Source organism: Paramisgurnus dabryanus, chromosome 14 (genome assembly GCF_030506205.2).
Source record: "Paramisgurnus dabryanus chromosome 14, PD_genome_1.1, whole genome shotgun sequence".
NCBI classification, from domain to species: domain Eukaryota; kingdom Metazoa; phylum Chordata; class Actinopteri; order Cypriniformes; family Cobitidae; genus Paramisgurnus; species Paramisgurnus dabryanus.
Window position 1 is genome coordinate 23,241,647 of NC_133350.1, and position 18,653 is coordinate 23,260,299.

General features: G+C 38.4%; 2 protein-coding genes across 2 annotated transcripts; one reads left to right on the forward strand and one right to left on the reverse strand.

The window, feature by feature from the left end:
• Window positions 1–356: 356 nt before the first annotated feature.
• Window positions 357–8,757, forward strand: rbbp7 (RB binding protein 7, chromatin remodeling factor). The gene is made up of 12 exons (XM_065241652.1): window positions 357–513; window positions 959–1,103; window positions 1,208–1,353; window positions 1,643–1,816; window positions 4,501–4,616; window positions 4,833–4,993; window positions 5,126–5,252; window positions 5,360–5,437; window positions 5,523–5,599; window positions 7,903–7,960; window positions 8,063–8,173; window positions 8,264–8,757. The coding sequence occupies exons 1-12, from the start codon at window positions 498–500 to the stop codon at window positions 8,330–8,332; spliced, it is 1,278 nt and encodes a 425-aa protein (XP_065097724.1). The 5' UTR covers window positions 357–497; the 3' UTR covers window positions 8,333–8,757.
• Window positions 8,758–8,858: 101 nt separating this feature from the next.
• Window positions 8,859–18,414, reverse strand: txlng (taxilin gamma). The gene is made up of 9 exons (XM_065241651.1): window positions 18,285–18,414; window positions 16,871–17,102; window positions 16,663–16,754; window positions 16,403–16,573; window positions 15,321–15,515; window positions 14,540–14,659; window positions 12,957–13,124; window positions 12,035–12,130; window positions 8,859–11,313 (listed from the first exon to the last, which is right to left on the reverse strand). The coding sequence occupies exons 1-9, from the start codon at window positions 18,333–18,335 to the stop codon at window positions 11,005–11,007; spliced, it is 1,434 nt and encodes a 477-aa protein (XP_065097723.1). The 5' UTR covers window positions 18,336–18,414; the 3' UTR covers window positions 8,859–11,004.
• Between the last annotated feature and the right edge of the window lie 239 nt (window positions 18,415–18,653).

Sequence of the window (18,653 nt, forward strand, 5' to 3'; positions counted from 1 at the left end):
TTCGATTCTCTGGTCCGCTTAATTTGAGAATCGGTTCATTTGGGTGATTCAATTAAACGAACCCTTTTAAGATAACGATGCACTGAATCTTTTGAGATGACCCTTGCAGGGCGATATGTTTGAGAAGCGTTACAAATAATACGCAGACAAACAAAATTACACAATTTCATTTTTTATGCGTTAAGTACTTATCTATATAATGATGCGTTTTAACGAAATGCATAATTTAATTTAGTAAAGTCTATATGTCAGAGCTAAAATAAAATAATCAAGCGCTTTGTGAATCAATTCCACTGGATTTAATCGAACGATTCAAATGAACGAGTCGTCTCGCGATTCGGACGTCTTCAGAATCATTTTGCGCGTATGGGATGCGAGCTGGTTTTACAAGGGCTGACGGAGTCTGTGGAGTAAAACCTTAAAACCATCGTTTTTTCACTTTTGGCTTTAAATCACAAAGTTCCTTCAGTGGGTATCCTGTAGAAAAACACGCCAAAATGGCAGATAAAGAAGGTAAATGTTTTTGCTGAACGATTTTCATGCTTTACTTTTTCTCTTTAGCAGAGTTTGTTAGCTTTAGCCTTGAGTGCTAATGGATGTTACTCGCATACTGACGTGAGAATGAATGAATATAGTATCCAGAACCACTTTATATTAAAACCACATGGGTCACTTCATTTAAATCTATTTGTATGATAAAATAATTGTAATAAAATAAATGCAGTTATTAGTTAGACTACATTGAGCTGTTATTGTATGTTGACTGAGTTCCCTCCATAATTTATGTACGTCACTTCAAGATGATAGTAATGATATTTTAATGCAGTCTCTTCTGTTTTCAGTCATCTATATGAGAATATTGCTGCATTTGTGTAGTAAACTCCCACAACTCATTTATTTTAAAATGTGTTAATATTCATTTAAACTTAATACATCTTAAAATATTCTCCCTTGACAGTATATGATGATGCAGTAGAGGAGAGAGTTATAAATGAAGAATACAAGATCTGGAAGAAAAACACACCATTCCTGTATGATCTAGTCATGACACATGCCCTCGAGTGGCCGAGTTTGACAGTGCAGTGGCTTCCTGATGTGACCAGGTAATCTGGCGTGTCCACCTGCTTGTGTTGATACAAAATGCAGACTGCTTGGTATCTACAGATCAATGGTTTAGCTATAGTTTGATTGATATCTCTCTGTGAAGGCCTGAGGGAAAGGACTATGCCCTTCATCGGCTGGTGTTGGGCACCCACACTTCGGATGAGCAGAACCACCTGGTCATCGCAAGTGTTCAGATCCCTAATGATGATGCGCAGTTTGATGCGTCCCATTATGACAGTGAAAAAGGAGGTGAATTGACTCATGAATATATGCAAAAAGTATACTTTAAAAAAATGTATTGTCACAACACTGAAATGATTTCTTTTGTTTGCCTGTGTTTGTTTTTTCAGCAGGTATGATCTTTATCACGGGATGTTTAGTGATGTATTTAAGAATCCAAGCAACATTTGGACTACTGCAATCATTTGTCAACTTGAGTTTATTTTTTATTAAGCAAATTCTTTTTTTGAAAATTGGTTATAGTTGGGCACCGTTTGGATATGGTTGTCAGTGAATGTATTTTGATATTTGTTTTTAGAGTTTGGAGGGTTCGGGTCAGTGAGCGGAAAGATTGAAATTGAGATTAAGATCAATCATGAAGGAGAAGTGAACAGAGCCAGATACATGCCACAAAACCCCTGCATCATCGCCACCAAGACACCCACCTCTGACGTGCTGGTGTTTGACTATACCAAACACCCCTCCAAACCAGGTCAGTACTCATTTCATCTTATAATGCATTCAATCTTGGGTTAAAGGATAATTCCGGTATTTAACACTTTGAGTCTCATTTCTGGTTTGTTTTGAATGAACTACAGTGATGGACACTGAAATTTTGACAATGGGTCGTGTCTTGACTTTTTGACTTGTTTAGAAGTGTCTCTTGACTGCTTCAGCATGGAAGTCAATGACCATGCACAAACATGTCATTAAAACAACACTTAACGTTCATTTTCAAAACTGAGCTACTCACCGAGTGGTTCGTGGTGTTCGTTTTATTTGGCATTTTGTATTCATTTTGTAAAACTCCATTGACTTCTCTTGGAAGACTCATTGCTCGCTGATATATCACTCCGCCGCTGGGAAACAGAAAAGGGTCTGTTTACCCCAAATGGCCCCCACAGTCACCAGATCTCAACCCAACAGGGCATCTTTGGGATGTGGTGGAACGGGAGCTTCGTGCCCTGGATGTGCATCCCACAAATCTCCCATCAAGATAGCAAGATGCTATCCTATCAATATGGGCCAACATTTCTCAAGAATGCTTTCAGCACCTTGTTGAATCAATGCCACGTAGAATTAAGGCAGTTCTGAGGTGAAAGAGGGTCAACCACAGTATTAGTATGGTGTTCCTAATAATCCTTTAGGTGAGTCTATATTATGTTCAAATGTTGTCAATGATGTTTGAATTTAGATAATTAGCAGTTTTAACCAGTATAACGCCCCTATATATAGGGTTCTCTGCTTTTGGTGCAGTTATAGTCATAGATGTGTTTGAATTCATGCAGCCCTGCACCAACCGATCGACGTTTGACATCATAGTATCATAAGAGTGATCCAAAAGCAGAACTATCGACTCTCACTTGCAAGATGTCAAACGACGACAGCATCTGTGCAGAACAGTATGCAGTAGTAGTATTGTAGCATCTAGCACGCCACTGTATTTGTTTTCTATCATATCATACACGTTGGCTAGGGGTGCACCGATAAATGCTGATATACACTTATAATACGTGGCCGATAACTATTCTGAATTGCACAGCTGATATTATTCACAGCTATTTCATGTATTACGGCATTTGAAAAAGCAACACTCGTCAAACATAATCATTATACATATTCTTTATGAACATGAAATGAAAATACCTGAAAAGTTATGAAGAACAGCAATATAAAATTATCCTTAAGCTATTTCCTGGGGCTGCGTGTCATAGCTGCTTGTCAGTGTTGCCAACTATTTTCAATGGAAAGTAGCTAAAGCTTGCTTGGAAAGTCGCTAAATGTCACTGGATTACGTCACTGTGTCATTAGCATAACAGTGACGTCATCACGTCGTATTTGCATTCTTATTACATTGGCTTTTTCAAATGTCTCTTTCTCTATGAACGGTCACAAATGTAATTTTAATACACATGAATAAATAAAAAAGTTTTCTCGTTCATTTATTTGCTTCTGTTCTCATGAAACAATCTTCCTGTTTAGCCTATATGTCCAAATAGTCCCGTTTTAAAACATATGAAGATAAACTGATAAATTATGGGAAACGTTGTTTAAATTGCAGGTAACGTATATAGCTCAATAATGCGTCAACTCCGTTCACTTTGTCTGAAGGTGCTGCTGCTCAGCTCTCTCAAATACATTTATTTTTGTACAGTGATTTTATTTATTAAAAGACCATTTATTTACATCCAACCATAAATGCTTCCCGCATGCACGATTATGCCGTCTGGATGCGGAGAGATGAACAACATCTCCTGCCCTGACTGCAGCTGGGAGAGACTCTGCTCTGCTGCGCGAGGACTAGACCGCCTGTGAGTGCTTTGGGATGGGGGTGGAGCCCACAGAAGCAGCGGTAGCTGCTCGTTGAGAAGAGTGAATGATACGTGCTTTCAAGTCAAAAAGTCTCCAACAACGCCAGAAAAAGTCGCTAGATTTGTCGCTAGTCCCTTTTTTGAAAATAAGTCGTTAAAGGGGTCTGAAAAGTTGGCAACACTGCTGCTTGTGTCTGGTTCTTCGTCTGCAGTGCATATTGAGTTTCTGCACGAGAGCGCCCTCTGGCTTTTGGATGTAGCGGCATTTCCACGTAATTCATTGAAAAGCATAGCAAGCATCATCAGCCGATATATCAGAGCACACTTAGTGTTGGCATACGTTATAACACAGTTATGAAACTTTAACATCATCCATGAACATGATTTTTGAGTTCCATCGGACTGATTTTCATTCGGGAGTGGGGATAAAGACTACAACTTTCATCTTTCCACGTTCCTTAGCAGCGTCATCAAGCTACTCCTTTGGTTTTGTATGGCGACCTCTAGTGGCGAAAAATTACGTGTTACATATTGTCCCTTAAACTGATAGTTCACCCAAAAATGAAAATTCTGTCATCATTTACTCACCGTCAAGTTGTTCCAAACCTGTATAAATGATTCAGTTCTGCTAAAAACAAAAAGATATTTGTAATCAAGCAGGAATCAAAAATACTACAGAAGTCAATGGTGCTCAAAAACAGATTCAAAATAGACAATATCGTCTTTTGTGCTAATTAAAAGAAATTTTAAAAGATGTGTATCACATTAAAAGTGAGCAAATAATGACAGCATTTTCATTTTTGGATGAACTATCCCTTTAACACTATTGTTTTGAATAATAATTCTGAGCAATGTCAATTTGCAGATCCCAGTGGTGAATGTAGTCCAGACCTGAGGCTGCGGGGGCATCAGAAAGAGGGTTACGGTTTGTCCTGGAACCCGAACCTGAGTGGAAATTTGCTCAGTGCATCAGACGATCATGTGAGCACACAACCTGAGATTTAAATGGAAATGCTTTGTTTACACTGTACACTAATCCAGTTTGGTTTTCAAATCCAATCTGTAGGAATGATTGACAGTTTTACCGCCTTACAGCAAAAAAAGAAATCTCATAGTTTGTGTTTTTTGCGTACTTGAATTGTAAACATCTAGTTGATGTTTTAAACTGCTTATGAAGTCTCTACTTTTAATCTTTAGACAATCTGTCTATGGGACATCAGTGGTGCTCCAAAGGATGCAAAGATAGTAGATGCAAAGACCATCTTTACAGGACACACAGCTGTGGTGGAGGATGTGTCCTGGCATCTTCTACATGAATCGCTCTTTGGCTCTGTGGCGGATGACCAGAAACTCATGATGTGAGCGAGCAAAACCTTACAAGCATCCTTTAGTTTAGGAATCCATACAATAAACAGTATTACTTATTAAACCATGTTAGAATTTCCAACAGATTTCCTGTCTATAGTTGAATTTCTGTCTTTCTTCTGCAGCTGGGACACTCGATCGAATAACACAGCAAAGCCCAGTCACGCTGTCGATGCTCACACAGCTGAAGTCAACTGCCTGTCCTTCAATCCCTACAGCGAGTTTATTCTCGCCACTGGCTCGGCAGACAAGGTCTGTTAAAGTTGTAAATTACAACCACACATGTAACCATATAAACAATAAATACAATGATAAACATATTTACATGCTTACCACATCTGTTTGATGTGTCACTGTAGACTGTTGCATTGTGGGATCTGCGCAACCTAAAGCTGAAGCTTCACTCATTTGAATCGCACAAGGATGAAATCTTCCAGGTAACCCTCAAGGTTTTGAAAAAGTACCTTATGAATTTTAAGATCACATTAAGTATTTGAAATTAACAATTTATGATATTTACAGGTGCAGTGGTCTCCCCATAATGAGACCATCCTGGCGTCCAGTGGCACAGACAGACGCCTGAATGTCTGGGATCTGAGGTATCACGCAGAATAACTCTGTCCTTTGTATTCATAATGAATTGTGAAGGAATTCCTTCAGATGGCTCCTAAATATTTGTTCTTACTTTTTAAGTTTCACTTTTTGCAGATGAAAAAGTAGTACATTTCCATAGTGTACTTTAACTGCTTTATTTTCACACACTAATTTTGTTCTTAATATACAAAAAATTAATCTGTAGTATCTTGAGATGTTCTTAAGATGATCTAAGTGTACTTATTTGTGCTATTTTGAGACGCCATGAATATGAACCAAAATGCACTTTTAACATACTATCTGTATTAAAAAATGTATTTAGTTAACACTTGTATTAAACTTAAACTCAACTTTCATACAAAGATGGGTTCAAGTTTATTACAAGTGGTACCTAAATAATTTTTTTAAATACTTTTTTAGCACATTTTAGTTCATATTTATCTCAAAATAGCACAGTGAAGTACACTTAGATGATTTTAAGAACATCTTAAGAAGTACTAAAGATGAATTTTTAGTATATTAAAGGAACAGTATGTAGGATTGTGGCTAAAACTGGTACTGCAATCACACAGCTGTGGCCACAACATGACAACATACACAACAGTTGAGGGCTGCAACTCCACTTTTTAAATGACAATATCCTGGCCAGACCACTGTTGTCAGTGATATTAGTATTTGAAATAAAAATGATTTCTTAATGTCTAGTGACATATCAAGGCCATTTTATGATTAATTGATATACATTTCTTACATACTGTTCCTTTAAGTACAAAATTAGTGTGCGAAAATAAAGCACTTTAAATACACGATGGAAGTGTACTACTTTTTCACCTGAGGATGTATTAATTCTGCAGACGCGCTGGTGGGTCCAAAACTGCATCAACACAATTTATTTAAAAAAAAAAAAAGGTTGTGGAGCACAAAGTTTTATGTAAAATAAGACAATTTTTATCAATTCACTTCAAAGTATGTAGGTAGGGGTCTCTCTTAACTCTTTCCCTGCCAGCGTTTTTATTTTATATTTTCCAGCCAGTACCAGCTTTTTTATCATTTTCACAAAAGGTTATTGCCTTCCAGAAAATGTTCTTTGAAAATATATAATCATACAGTATATTAAATGAAAGAACAGACCCTCTGCTTTTAAAATAAACAAAAAAATCCAATATCCATTTGTTCTCTTTTTAACACCTCTCAAATAGTGGTTGGTTTATTCAAAAATACTTTTTTTTTTAACAAAAAGCTGAGATAATTGCATTTTTGTAAAGGACTTTTTTTAGAGATCAGATTCAGAATGATGATCAAAATACAGTTTTTACTAGGGCTGAACGATACATCGAATTTTCATCGTCATCGCGATTTGAACTCACGCGATGAACACATCGCAACAGACAGCCTTGACGCGATGAATGAAGGGAAAACGGTAAGCGCATGTAATGAACGTTTGACCTTTCAGGTTAAGACATCCCTGCGTCCCAAACCACATACTTCCATACTATATATTAGTCGAAAAGCACTACTTCTCGTACTCTTTGCATACTATATAGTATTGAAGTAGGCAGTTTGGGACGAATGGATGGTTTGCGCGTTCATGCTATTAGGCCAATCAGGGGAACCCCCAAGTCAGCTACGTTCCGATTGATTTGTGATTTGTCAGTTGCGACGCTGTGCCTGTTAGCAAAATTATAGCAAGGAAGGAAAGAAGAGTGAGGAAAATGTGTTGTCAGACGAAGACCTTGTGGTGAAAAGGAACAGCACTTCAGCTGGAATTATTTTGGATTTAGGAGAGACGACGCCGCAAACAGTACTGTGAAAGCGGTGATTCACATATTGCGTCTATTGCGAGCTCAAGTTCATTATTTCAAATTTAGGCGCGCTCTGGAAGCGCCGTGGTCGAGACTCGCACGCGGTGCGACGCGCTCGTTATTTCCAGGTATTTCAAAAACATTTTTTAGAATGACACAAGCACAGCGTGCAGGTCATGTGACAATAACCTACGTGTCTAGCATTTTCCACCCATTTTTAGGCGCGACATGTGAATGGCCCCTAAAACATGAAAAAATATAAAATATTTATCGCAACTCACATCGTCATCGCACATCGCAACTTTTCCTCACATTGTGCAGCCCTAGTTTTTACTGTTTTTGGATCAGTGGATGCTTTAGTGTTTTATAAGTTGGGTAAGAAGGCCACCTAGTGGATAATTGCAGAGATTGCTGTAAAAACGTACATTACATTTAGGCATGCCCAATTCTGCAAAAATGCTTGATATGCGGCATCAAATATTGACACTTACATTTATGTCCTGTAGTAAAATTGGAGAGGAACAATCTGCGGAGGATGCAGAGGACGGGCCTCCTGAACTTTTGGTGAGTCTTGAAAGATTTGCTGAGTTGCTTATTCTGTTAAGGTTACAATTGGTATAATTTCCTTAATTTTTGATTATGCCTGCATTTTACTGTTTTTATCAGTTCATTCACGGCGGTCACACAGCGAAGATCTCCGATTTCTCTTGGAATCCAAATGAACCCTGGGTAATATGTTCAGTGTCAGAGGACAACATTATGCAAGTTTGGCAGATGGTATGTGCAAAAATCCTTCATTTTGTCTCCAGTAATTATTTGACTCGTAACAAATATTTTGTCATAATCTTGGATCAAATTTGTCTCTAGGCTGAGAACATCTACAATGATGAAGAGCCAGACGCCCCGGCATCGGAGCTGGAGGGGCAGGCATCGTAAACTCACTCTCATCTCATCAAAATCTGAAAAACTTTTTCATGGCTCCTCTTACTCTTCAGCTTTTGCTTTTCTGTATTATTCAGATATGATTCATCCTCTTACTTCCCACTTTATATACTTTATCCATTACATGGTCCTGTAGAGAAGATTGACTTGAGTTGGTTTAAAGTGGAAATGATTATGTAAAGGTTTGGAGAGTGTTCGAGAGACTGCACCACAATTTCAGGCACTTCTGAGAAGTTACGGCTTGGTGTGGCTTTTTCACAATTAGCACAGTTTTTGTTTTTGTGCAGAAACCCAGTGTCAATTTGCAATAAATCTTTTGTAACAACTTTTAAACTAATTTTGTATTTCCAAATTGTCAATTGTTCTTTTTCTGTGCTTACAATTTAATGCTGAAAATAAAGTACAGAAACTGTAAGCTTGATGAGACTCCTCCTGTCTGCAAGCAATATACAGATCGATTAAATCACATTTCCCAATATATATATATATATTCTCAAGAAATCATCATAAAAACAGGAAGGAAAATTCTACAAAATGTTTTATTGAAAAGCAAGACAAACTACAAGAGCATTGTACAATCTCAGAGGGGTCACATGGGCTGAGCTGGGGGAGAAAGAAAAGCTCTCTCGAGCGTCTTTCACAGTACGTCTAACCTGCAGAGGTAGATTTTTTGCATAACCTGAGAATCAAACTGGGGCATTGCCAAAATAAACAGCGAACGCAGAAGCGATACAAAAGACGGTACCAACACCTCACAAATTTTAAACAAACTGGACCCCACTTACAGAGAAAATTAAAAGTGATGTGAAACTATTACATAGAGAGAGAAGTCCAAGACATGTATATCAAGTGCTTGGATCCGACAAAAAACAAACAAACTGAAGAGTAGTGATGAAAGCTGGTGAAAATCTGTTTCAGTTTGGCAAAGTCAAACACATTCACGACTGATATCAAATCAAAGGACCTCATCCAGAAAATTGCATATTTTGCACTAAAATGATCTCAAAAAATGCAATGTATGGTCTTGGATTCTCCACTTACAAAATGTAACATACTGGCCTGTTTCAGAGGACAGATCTGGGCATGCACAAAGCCAAATGTTGCTTTATGGACCTGAGGCAAGTGATTTTAGACCCTGTGTGTCCATGCCATTTAATGAAGAGCTAAGAGGCAGCTTGCATTGGAAATCTGTATTTCTACATTCACTGGTTGAGTTTTCAATGATATAGTTTCACATTATTAGCAACATTGACAATATATGCAGCTCTAATGAACAGTTTAGCATTGCATGTATATCTTAAATTACAGATATTTTATTCTTATTTATTATAAAGTCCAAAACCAAATCACATTCAGTATAGCCAGTATCAAAAAAAGGTAAGGCCTATTTTTAAATTACATAGTTTTTTTTGTCTAGGAAATAATGTGACCTGTCAACAGGTAAAATTGCTCAAATTAAGATACCAAAGTGTTTCTCTTATTATAAATTACAAAGAAATTACATTTAACCTCAAGTTATGTAGAGCTTCCAAAAACAAAAGCAACAGGTTCTGAATCGAACCAATCATATCTTAATACAACAAACGTTAAGTATTGAGCGTTGGGATTAACTATTATATATTTTTTTAAGGTTTTTAAAAAAGGGATTTTTATAATGGCAAGCTCACAAAAAAATCAGTCTGGACAATTTTAGCATTTAAGGGGGGAAAATATTTCTTGACATTGCCTAATGATATCTTGTATTGAATTTATTGTCTAGTCTAACTAGCTTATGTTGTTTCCACCTCACACCAACAAAACAAAAATGAACTACCCTGTCTCTTGCAAAAATAAATGGAGTTATTTTCAAATGCATTTGGCTTTATGAGTTGGTAAAGATGTGCTGTTACATAAAATAAAGTTTTTCAGTCGACACAATCAGTCTTAAAGGAAGTGACACGGTTCGTACTATTTCACAATGGTTAAAGATGTAGCAGCCTTTTAAAGTCACACTAGCCCTTAATCAAATTCTCATATGGAAAAAAGCCACAGGCAGTGAGGCGTCCCAGCTGACGCATAGGAATCTTAACCCATCTCTTTAAACTTTCAAGTGGATTTTAATCAAAGCTATGGAAGTGTGACCCGTTAAGGACCCTTCCTGGCTCAGACTCAGTATGGCAAAGAGCAGGTGAGCTTGTTGTAAAACATCTCTTGAGATATTAATGCCCTGTTTATCAACTCTCAAGGTTATCTAGACATTTAGAGCTTCTTTACTACATACGGCTGATTAAAAATAGCAATATTTGACGTTATATGCATACGTAATTATTTATTCTGATCCTAAGTCAGTGCCAAGAGCTACATTTTATTAAAGAGAACAGAAAAATGTGCCACCACAGCACAGCTGAGCAGAGAACGGCTGAGAATGAGAAAAGAAAAAAAAACGTCCGTACGAAACAAAGCTGCATGGCGGCCATTTTGGACCACATGACCATTTCCTACGAAAATACAATGTGATAAAAAAGAGGGAGTAAAAAGTGCTTGCCACAAAGCTGATTAACAACATACAGAGCAGTTAGATTCTTCACTAATGTCCTGCTTTATCCTCGCGATTTCTGTTATGATAATAATTGTTAGACAAAAATATATACCTCCACAAAAAAATAAGGCAGGCCAGAAGGCCAGGCTCAGTTGTCAATGAGTTGTCTCGATGATGTGTCGCCTTCTTCCTCAGACCGAAGTCCGAGTTTCTCTGTTTCAGGCATTTCCCCCTCCACTTCTCTCGTCATATCTGGGTTTGAGGGTTGGTTCGGGTGCTCCTCTGGTTGGGGGTCAGGAGGGCCCGTACCCTCTTCTTCAGGATCTTTCGCTGGACCCTGAACAGACTTGAGTTTCTGGTTCAGGTCGTTGCGTTCTCTCTGCAGGGCCCTGCAAAGCTTTTCCAGGCGCTCCAGTTTGCCTTGGAGGGCTTTGTAATTTTTATCTCGCACTGTTTTCTACAAGGAAAATGGCAGAGTGACTTATTTTTTAGTTTTGGAATACCACAAATAAAGTACCTACTACCATACTGATATCACATACTGCTTTAAATCTATGTGCATTTCTTAAAGAGATTATGGAAAGTGGGCAGGGTTTAATAGAGGGGATAGACAAAGGGATAGTTCACCCAAAAAATGAAAATTCAGTCATCATTTACTCACTCTCATGTTGTTACAAACCTGTATCTTGTAAATGTCTTTGTTCTGATAAACACAAAGGAAGATATTTTGAAGAATGTTTGAAATCAAATCGATCATGAGCCCCATTCACTTCCATAGTATTATTTTTCCTACTATCGAAGTGAATGGGGCTCATGATTGGGCCTTGAAGAGAATTTTCATTTTTGGTTAAACTATCCCTTTGAGGCCTAATTATGGTCTTTTTTTATGTGTACACGGAGCGTGTGATGCAATTTTCGTTATCTGAAGAGTGCATGCATATAGTATGGCACCATTGGATTTTTTAAACCCCAGCTCATGGTTGCTTAGCAACGGCAGATGCTACGGGAGCGCAAGTGCACAAGTGCTTCGGAAGAAGGAAAGCGGGACTGATGAATTTTGTGCATGGTTTAGACATGAAATGTGAACTGCCCCTTATTCAGTGGATAAGCAGAAGCTAGTAAAACGGCTGAAATTGCTCATAGCATTTTTAATAAAGCGTCTTATTTATTCTCCTCACCTCTTCTGCCATTTGCAGTAGAGTCTGGTTGTTGGCCTCCCATTTGGTCCTCCATAGAGTGGTCTCCTTCTCTAGCTTCTTGATCTTCTTTGTCATCTAATTAGTCAGAAAACAAACAAAAGTCATGCAAGTGAGACACACATTTTAAAGAAACCGTTATGAATCAGGGTTCCCACACATTAGTTAACTTCAAATTCAAGGACCTTTCAAGGACTTTCCAGGTCCAATACACTCAAATTCAAGGACTTAATGTGGGGACACATTTCAAGTGAGAGCAAGGTTACATCGTGTTACCTTTAAAGATACATTGTTACAGTTCCCTTTCGAGGGAACTCACGCTGCGTCACTGCGGTGACACTTTGGGGACGCCTCCGAGGGTAAGTGTGCCTGAATGTGTATATCGAATTTAACCAATGGTGAGGCTTTACAACAAGGACAGGGTGACGCGGGAGCCAGGAATTATATCGCTATCAAAGACGGCGTTACAGGGACGCAGGAAGTATGGCAAGGGAGACGCAGCATCTCGTTCCCTTCTCAGGGAACAACAGTTACATATGTAACCCGAGACGTTTTCATTTGTCAAACACAACTATGCAAAAAACATTTTGGTATGAATCAACATTCGCATACAGAAGATATAAGCATTTAAAGCAAACAGTTAAGCACGTGTGCTTAAAAAATCTAGTATTTTTATATTATCCTACACTACACAGGGAATATGGATTTTTTTTTTTTACGAATAAAATAGATTCAAGCACTTTTAATGACCTGTATATCTATGTATGTATATTTTCAAAAACTTCTCAGGGTCTTGAATTATTTCCCCCAGATTCACATACTTTCAAGAATTTCGAGGACCCTTGGGAACCCTGAAATTATCAAGAAATGTCAGAATCGGGTAAATGAGTTGACCGCAACTTACCTTCTCCATCTCTTGTCTGAAAGTGGTGAAGACCTCGTTGCTTTTGGCGAGTGTGGTCTGAAACTCCTCAAATTTGTCCATGTACAAAGTGAGCTGCTGTTTTAGCTGATGCTCCTGCTCCTTCATCAGTTCACATTTATGTCTGGACTCCGTTGCATCTTTCAGTAGCTAAACAGAGAGCAAAGAGAAAGAAACAGACAATGAAAGGTTGAGAAAAATAATAGATCACCACAATATTTGAGATAATGAATCTGTATTTTTAAAGTCTAACTTAATGCTAAGCACTTTCTTGTGTTTCTTTCTTTCTTAGTATTTTTGTCTTGTTTGCAGTACAAATATCTAAAAATTCTTATATTAATATGCATTTTCCTGACGAGCATAATGACCTATTTTTTTTAACCGTTTTGGAATCCATTCAGCTGATCTCCGGGTCTGGCGCTAGCACTTTTAGCATAGCTTAGCAAAATCCATTGAATCTGATTAGACCATTAGCATCACGCTAAAAAATAACCAGAGAGTTTAAATATTTTTCCTATTTAAAACTTGACTCTTCTGTAGTTACATCGTGTACTAAGACCGATGGAAAAATAAAAGTTGTGATTTTCTAGGCAGATATGGTTAGGAACTATACTCTCATTCTGGCGTAATAATCAAGGACTTGATGTAAAATGGCTGCAGCAGGCGTAGTGATATTATGCACTGCCCGAAAATAGTCCCCTGCCATTGAAGGTAACCAATGGGACTATTTTAATTTTCTGTCAGTCTTAAGCCCGATTTATAGTCGTGCTTAAGTTCATCCGTAGCCTGTGAGTAGCTCTGCGTAGCCTGATGTGCACCTCACAAATATTTTAACAGCGCGTCAGTTCTACGCAGACCGCAAGCGCTGTGATTGGTCTACCAGAACCCCTCCCATCAGGTAAAAAAACTGTGTCATAGGTATTTCCGTTTGCGACGGTGAAAACAACGAATGGCCAAGTTGAGGAGTGATTTAACTCAAACTGCAACAAAAGTTGATGTTTATTTACTTCCATCATTGCTGGTCTTCTCAAATCCTACACAACAAGTTGATGTTTCTTCTTCGCTTGTGGGTTAAACTTGCCAAGCCTCTTCTTCTTTGACGGTCGCGCTGCTACTGTGATTATACGCGTGGATACTGCCTACCAGCGGTCTGTGCGCGTGTTTGCACGTCGACGCAAAAGTATAAATGAAAACCAACGGGGAACCTACGCCATTGGGCTATGCCGTAGGACCTACGCACAACTATAACGACCCCTTAAGTACACAATGTAACTACAGAAGAGAGAAGTTTTAAATAGGAAAAATATCGAAACTCTTTGGTTATTTTTTTACGTGATTGCTAATGGTCTAATCAGATTCAATGGATTGTGCTAAGCTATGCTAAAAGTGCTAGCGCACACCCGGAGATCTGAATGGATTTCAAAACGGTAAAAATCAAATGTTTAACTCTAGGGGAGTTGAAAAATTAGCATATATTCAAAAAAAGTGAAATGTCCCTTTAAGAACAAATTCCCTTAAATTGTATGTTTTTTTGTCTAAAATGATGATACTCTGATGATACTCACAAACTCCCGTTCCCTCTGCTGTTTCTCCTCCACCTCTCGCATCAGCTCGGCCGTCCGCTGGAGTTTAGCGTCCACCAACTGCTGCTGGAGTTCCTTATGTTTGAACACCTTGTCGATGTGCTGAGGACAAATATCACGTTTACAATACTGTAGCTTTAAATACTGTAGTACAGAAAAAAATTTATTTGAAACTGCAACATCTAACTACAACACAACCACCTTGTCATTTTGAATTACACCAACAACAAGATCTACTACAAAACAGACTTAGATTATAAAAATTTACTTCCAGTAACAGCCTATAAGACAATATCTCAAATAACCAAACAATATTATTCGGAGAACGAGGTCAAATTTCGCAGTTCCTTTATAATTACATGACAAATTACATGAGAGTTGCACCCCTAGGCACACTAAGGCCTGATAATGCGACCATGCATAATTCCACACGCATGGCTGGATCATCATGGTTGCACCTTGGGACTGAGCTCAGCTTACCATGCCCAAACATGCAAAACAGTATGTGTGTGAATTTAATTAAGCAAATAAATGTAAAGCTGTTAGAAAATGAAATGGCACGATATATAACATCTTCTTCAGAGAAATGACAATCCAACAAATATCCGTATTTTACATCACTCATATCCCAGCAGTGGTTTTAATGATAATGCAAATAAAACAGGCCACTGGTCTAAAGCAGGGCACATTTCATCTCTAGGGGCTCGAATGACTCAACCACAGAATCACAGGCAATTTACATATTTAGCAGATGTTGCCTTACCTCCTCCCGCAGCTCGTACTGCTCGATGAGTTTCTTGAGTTTCTCGGCCAGCTCCATGTTCTCCTGTCTCAGTTTGCTGTTATGGGAGTTATGCTGCTCCATCTGGGCCTCGATCTCATTGAGCGTCATCTGGAAGTGCAGCGTTGCCTCCTTGCGCCGCTCCTCGTACTCCCTAAACCTCTGAGCGTTCTCCTCCTGCCATCACAACAGTATACGCGTTTACACACACTACACAGCAATCTGTATGTAAGTTTATCGACGCCCACAGAATTCAAGGGGCTTGGAACAACATTTTGTGGGATTAAGGATGTAATATTACTCTAAAGGTACTCAAGATTAACATGAGATAAGTAAGGGATAATGTAGAGGCAGCCTCCGCTTCGCGTCGGGTCCTGATCACACTGTCGGGGCTTATTTCCCGATAACTACAGGCTGCCTCTACATTATCCCGCTTATTACACGGCTACCTGCCACATAAGAAAAAAAACTGGACATCAATATGAATTTGAAACATTTTATTGGCATATTTGTTTTAAATTAACATTTTTATCCTTCCGCGAAACTTTGCACAGATGCATAAAATGATCGTAATACCTTATTAAGATCCTCTGCTTCATACTTGTCTGTCTCCATTTTTTTCTCTTTTAGCCAGTCTTTGAGAAGTTTTAATGCCCATTCTGTATTTTTTTTTGTGTGTTGGCTTCGTAGCTGTCATGCTCTATTTTGTCAAGTTCAGTCTCAGTAAGCTCTCTGTGTCTTGTCGTTGTTCGTTCTTCTATCCACTGTTTAAATGTTTTGTTTTTTCCGTACATGTTAAAATTAATATCAAAATTTTCCATTCTTAATTGTGGTTGTCCAGTGTTTGTCACAAGATGGCGCCAAACAGTAATCTTTATTGGCGCGGAGCGATTTTAATCGTACAAGTAGTACCGGCTATGCGTTATTACTTTGGAGCGGTCATTATTTGAAAAGAACGAACCTGCAAATGTCTCAACTGACCAATCAGAATCAAGCATTCCAGAGAGCCGTGTAATAAGCAGAAACAGTGTGTTAACAGTGTGAGCTTTAAGATTTTTGGGCACCTTCAGGGTCTTGTTGTGACGTTGAAGTTCCCTGCACAAGCTCTCAAGTTTGCTCCGGGCTAGAACAGCTTTGCTGTGCTCGCTCTGCAGGTGAATCTTCTCTTTGAGCACCTGGTTCTGCTTCTTCTGCAACACCTTCACCTGTTTTTGCATGCTGCGGCTCTCCTCCAGCTGTCCCGGGAAGAACAACACACTTGTAGTGTTTCACAGCGAACGTATGGACTAATTTTATAATACTTTATGGAGCCACATATACATACCAGGTCGGCATATTTCTTACAGAGCGCTGCAAGTTTTTCCTCTGGGGTGGCCAAAGCATGAAGCGCCTGCATCAGCAATAGTACCTCTTTGCCTATGAGAATGAAAAATTAAGATTTGTACACAAAATAAATCGGTAATAAATAAAACGAAAGGTGAAGTGTTTATTAAACTGTAAATATTTTTAAACGTTTTTATTGAAAAACCAACCGAATGCTTTCTGGTCCTTGGTTTTCTCAGCACAACGATCCAGTTCTTCAGGGTTGCTATCCTCCCTTCCTGGTGTCTCTCCTCTCTCCTCTTCGCTGCTCACCAGGCCCACAAAATCATCCACGTTATCCTGGGATGGAGTCCCCAAATCTGGAGAACTGCTACCCTCAACAAGTCCTCGTGTCTCGATACCGCAAACCCCGATGATATCAGCCTCCATAGTTTTAGTCACCTGATAGTGTGAGCACCATATACAAATGCCATTAACAAGATGTGCAGTCTGGAAACTTAAACTTGACTATACTTCTGACTGTGTTCAAACATTATACACAGTCAGAAGTTCACATGCAATGCAGAATTACTGGTCCAAGCCTTAATTCATGGGATAAGATTTTTACTGCACGCCCATAAACAGAGCGAAGTGCAAGCACGGTCACTGAGGGATATACAGGTACAGTGAGTAAGACGACCACGTGCTTCACAAAGACCACGCGAGACAGGCTGTGTCTCAAACACTAGTGAGCTCACTACTTCCACACCTTTTTAGGCGCGTACGAGCGTTTTTAATGCTGTCTATGAAGGCAGCTCACTAGGTTTTGAGACACAGCAGAGAAGTTACAAAGTAACCAGCAAAGTAAATGAGAGGGAACAGTTTTAAGATAGAAACAACAAATGAGACCACAGAGGCGTTTGTTAATAGCACGAGGTGACGAATGTGGAAAAGTAAATACGTCAGCACTGACGATATTATAGTGTGCGTGCGAAAATTGCCTACAGATTTCACAGAAATGTACTCACAAACGTTTAAATATATTTTTCTTTACTGACAATTGCATGTGACTAAATTATAATTTACTTAGAAATTATACTACAGATTTTGATTCGTAATTAAAAGGCAAAACATGAATACCAATAAGGTCGCATTTTTAGCCATTTTCATCAGGGTTAAACGTTTAAAATTCGCTAAACATTGTATAGTTCAAATTAAAAACAATCATCTATTATATAAGGAAAGTCTGAAAAGCTTTGAGCTTATGCAAACTCGCTACCCTTCAGCACCCGGTTAAAAACACATGCGCATGAACTTAGTGCTTTTATTATCTTAACGCTATTTCGAAACAGCAATGAGTGTAACCACTGTCGTGCCAACACTAAAATAAAAGACATCGCTGTTGTAGAGTCCAATGTAAACCATGATATTTTAATGCTTTCATTTTATGTAAATTGAAAGTGCTCATGTAAGTTGGCTTGTCTGGTGGTTAGCGCGCTAAAGCTACTTCCTTCGTAAATATTACACATTTATGACGACAGGTTCCCTTTGTGTGTGTATAGTAGGTCTTTCATAGTGATCGATATATAAATTATAATATATCGGATATAAACATGTAGTACAGAGCAGGATGATATACAGTACCTGTGTGTTTTCAGTGTTTAAATCGAGCCTGGGGTCTGAGCGCGTCGCCATGTTGTGACGAAACACTGAAGAGAAAATACAGGCTGACTGCAGGAACACAATTATAATCAACTTAAATGTATATTTTATATTTGCAGTGTACTTTATTTATTAAAATGATTTTAAAAATCAGCAATCATTTATCTCTTTCAGTTTTGACAGATTGAGTCTTGGGAATTATTTGCATACTTGAGTAATAAAATATATAATGTAAATATAATGTTTTCTTTATGTGTGTGTTTTTTTTTTTTACAAACAAATACATTTCACGTTCCAAATACAGAATAACTTCTTGTTCACAGAATGAAACGTTGTCTTGTGTTTTAATAT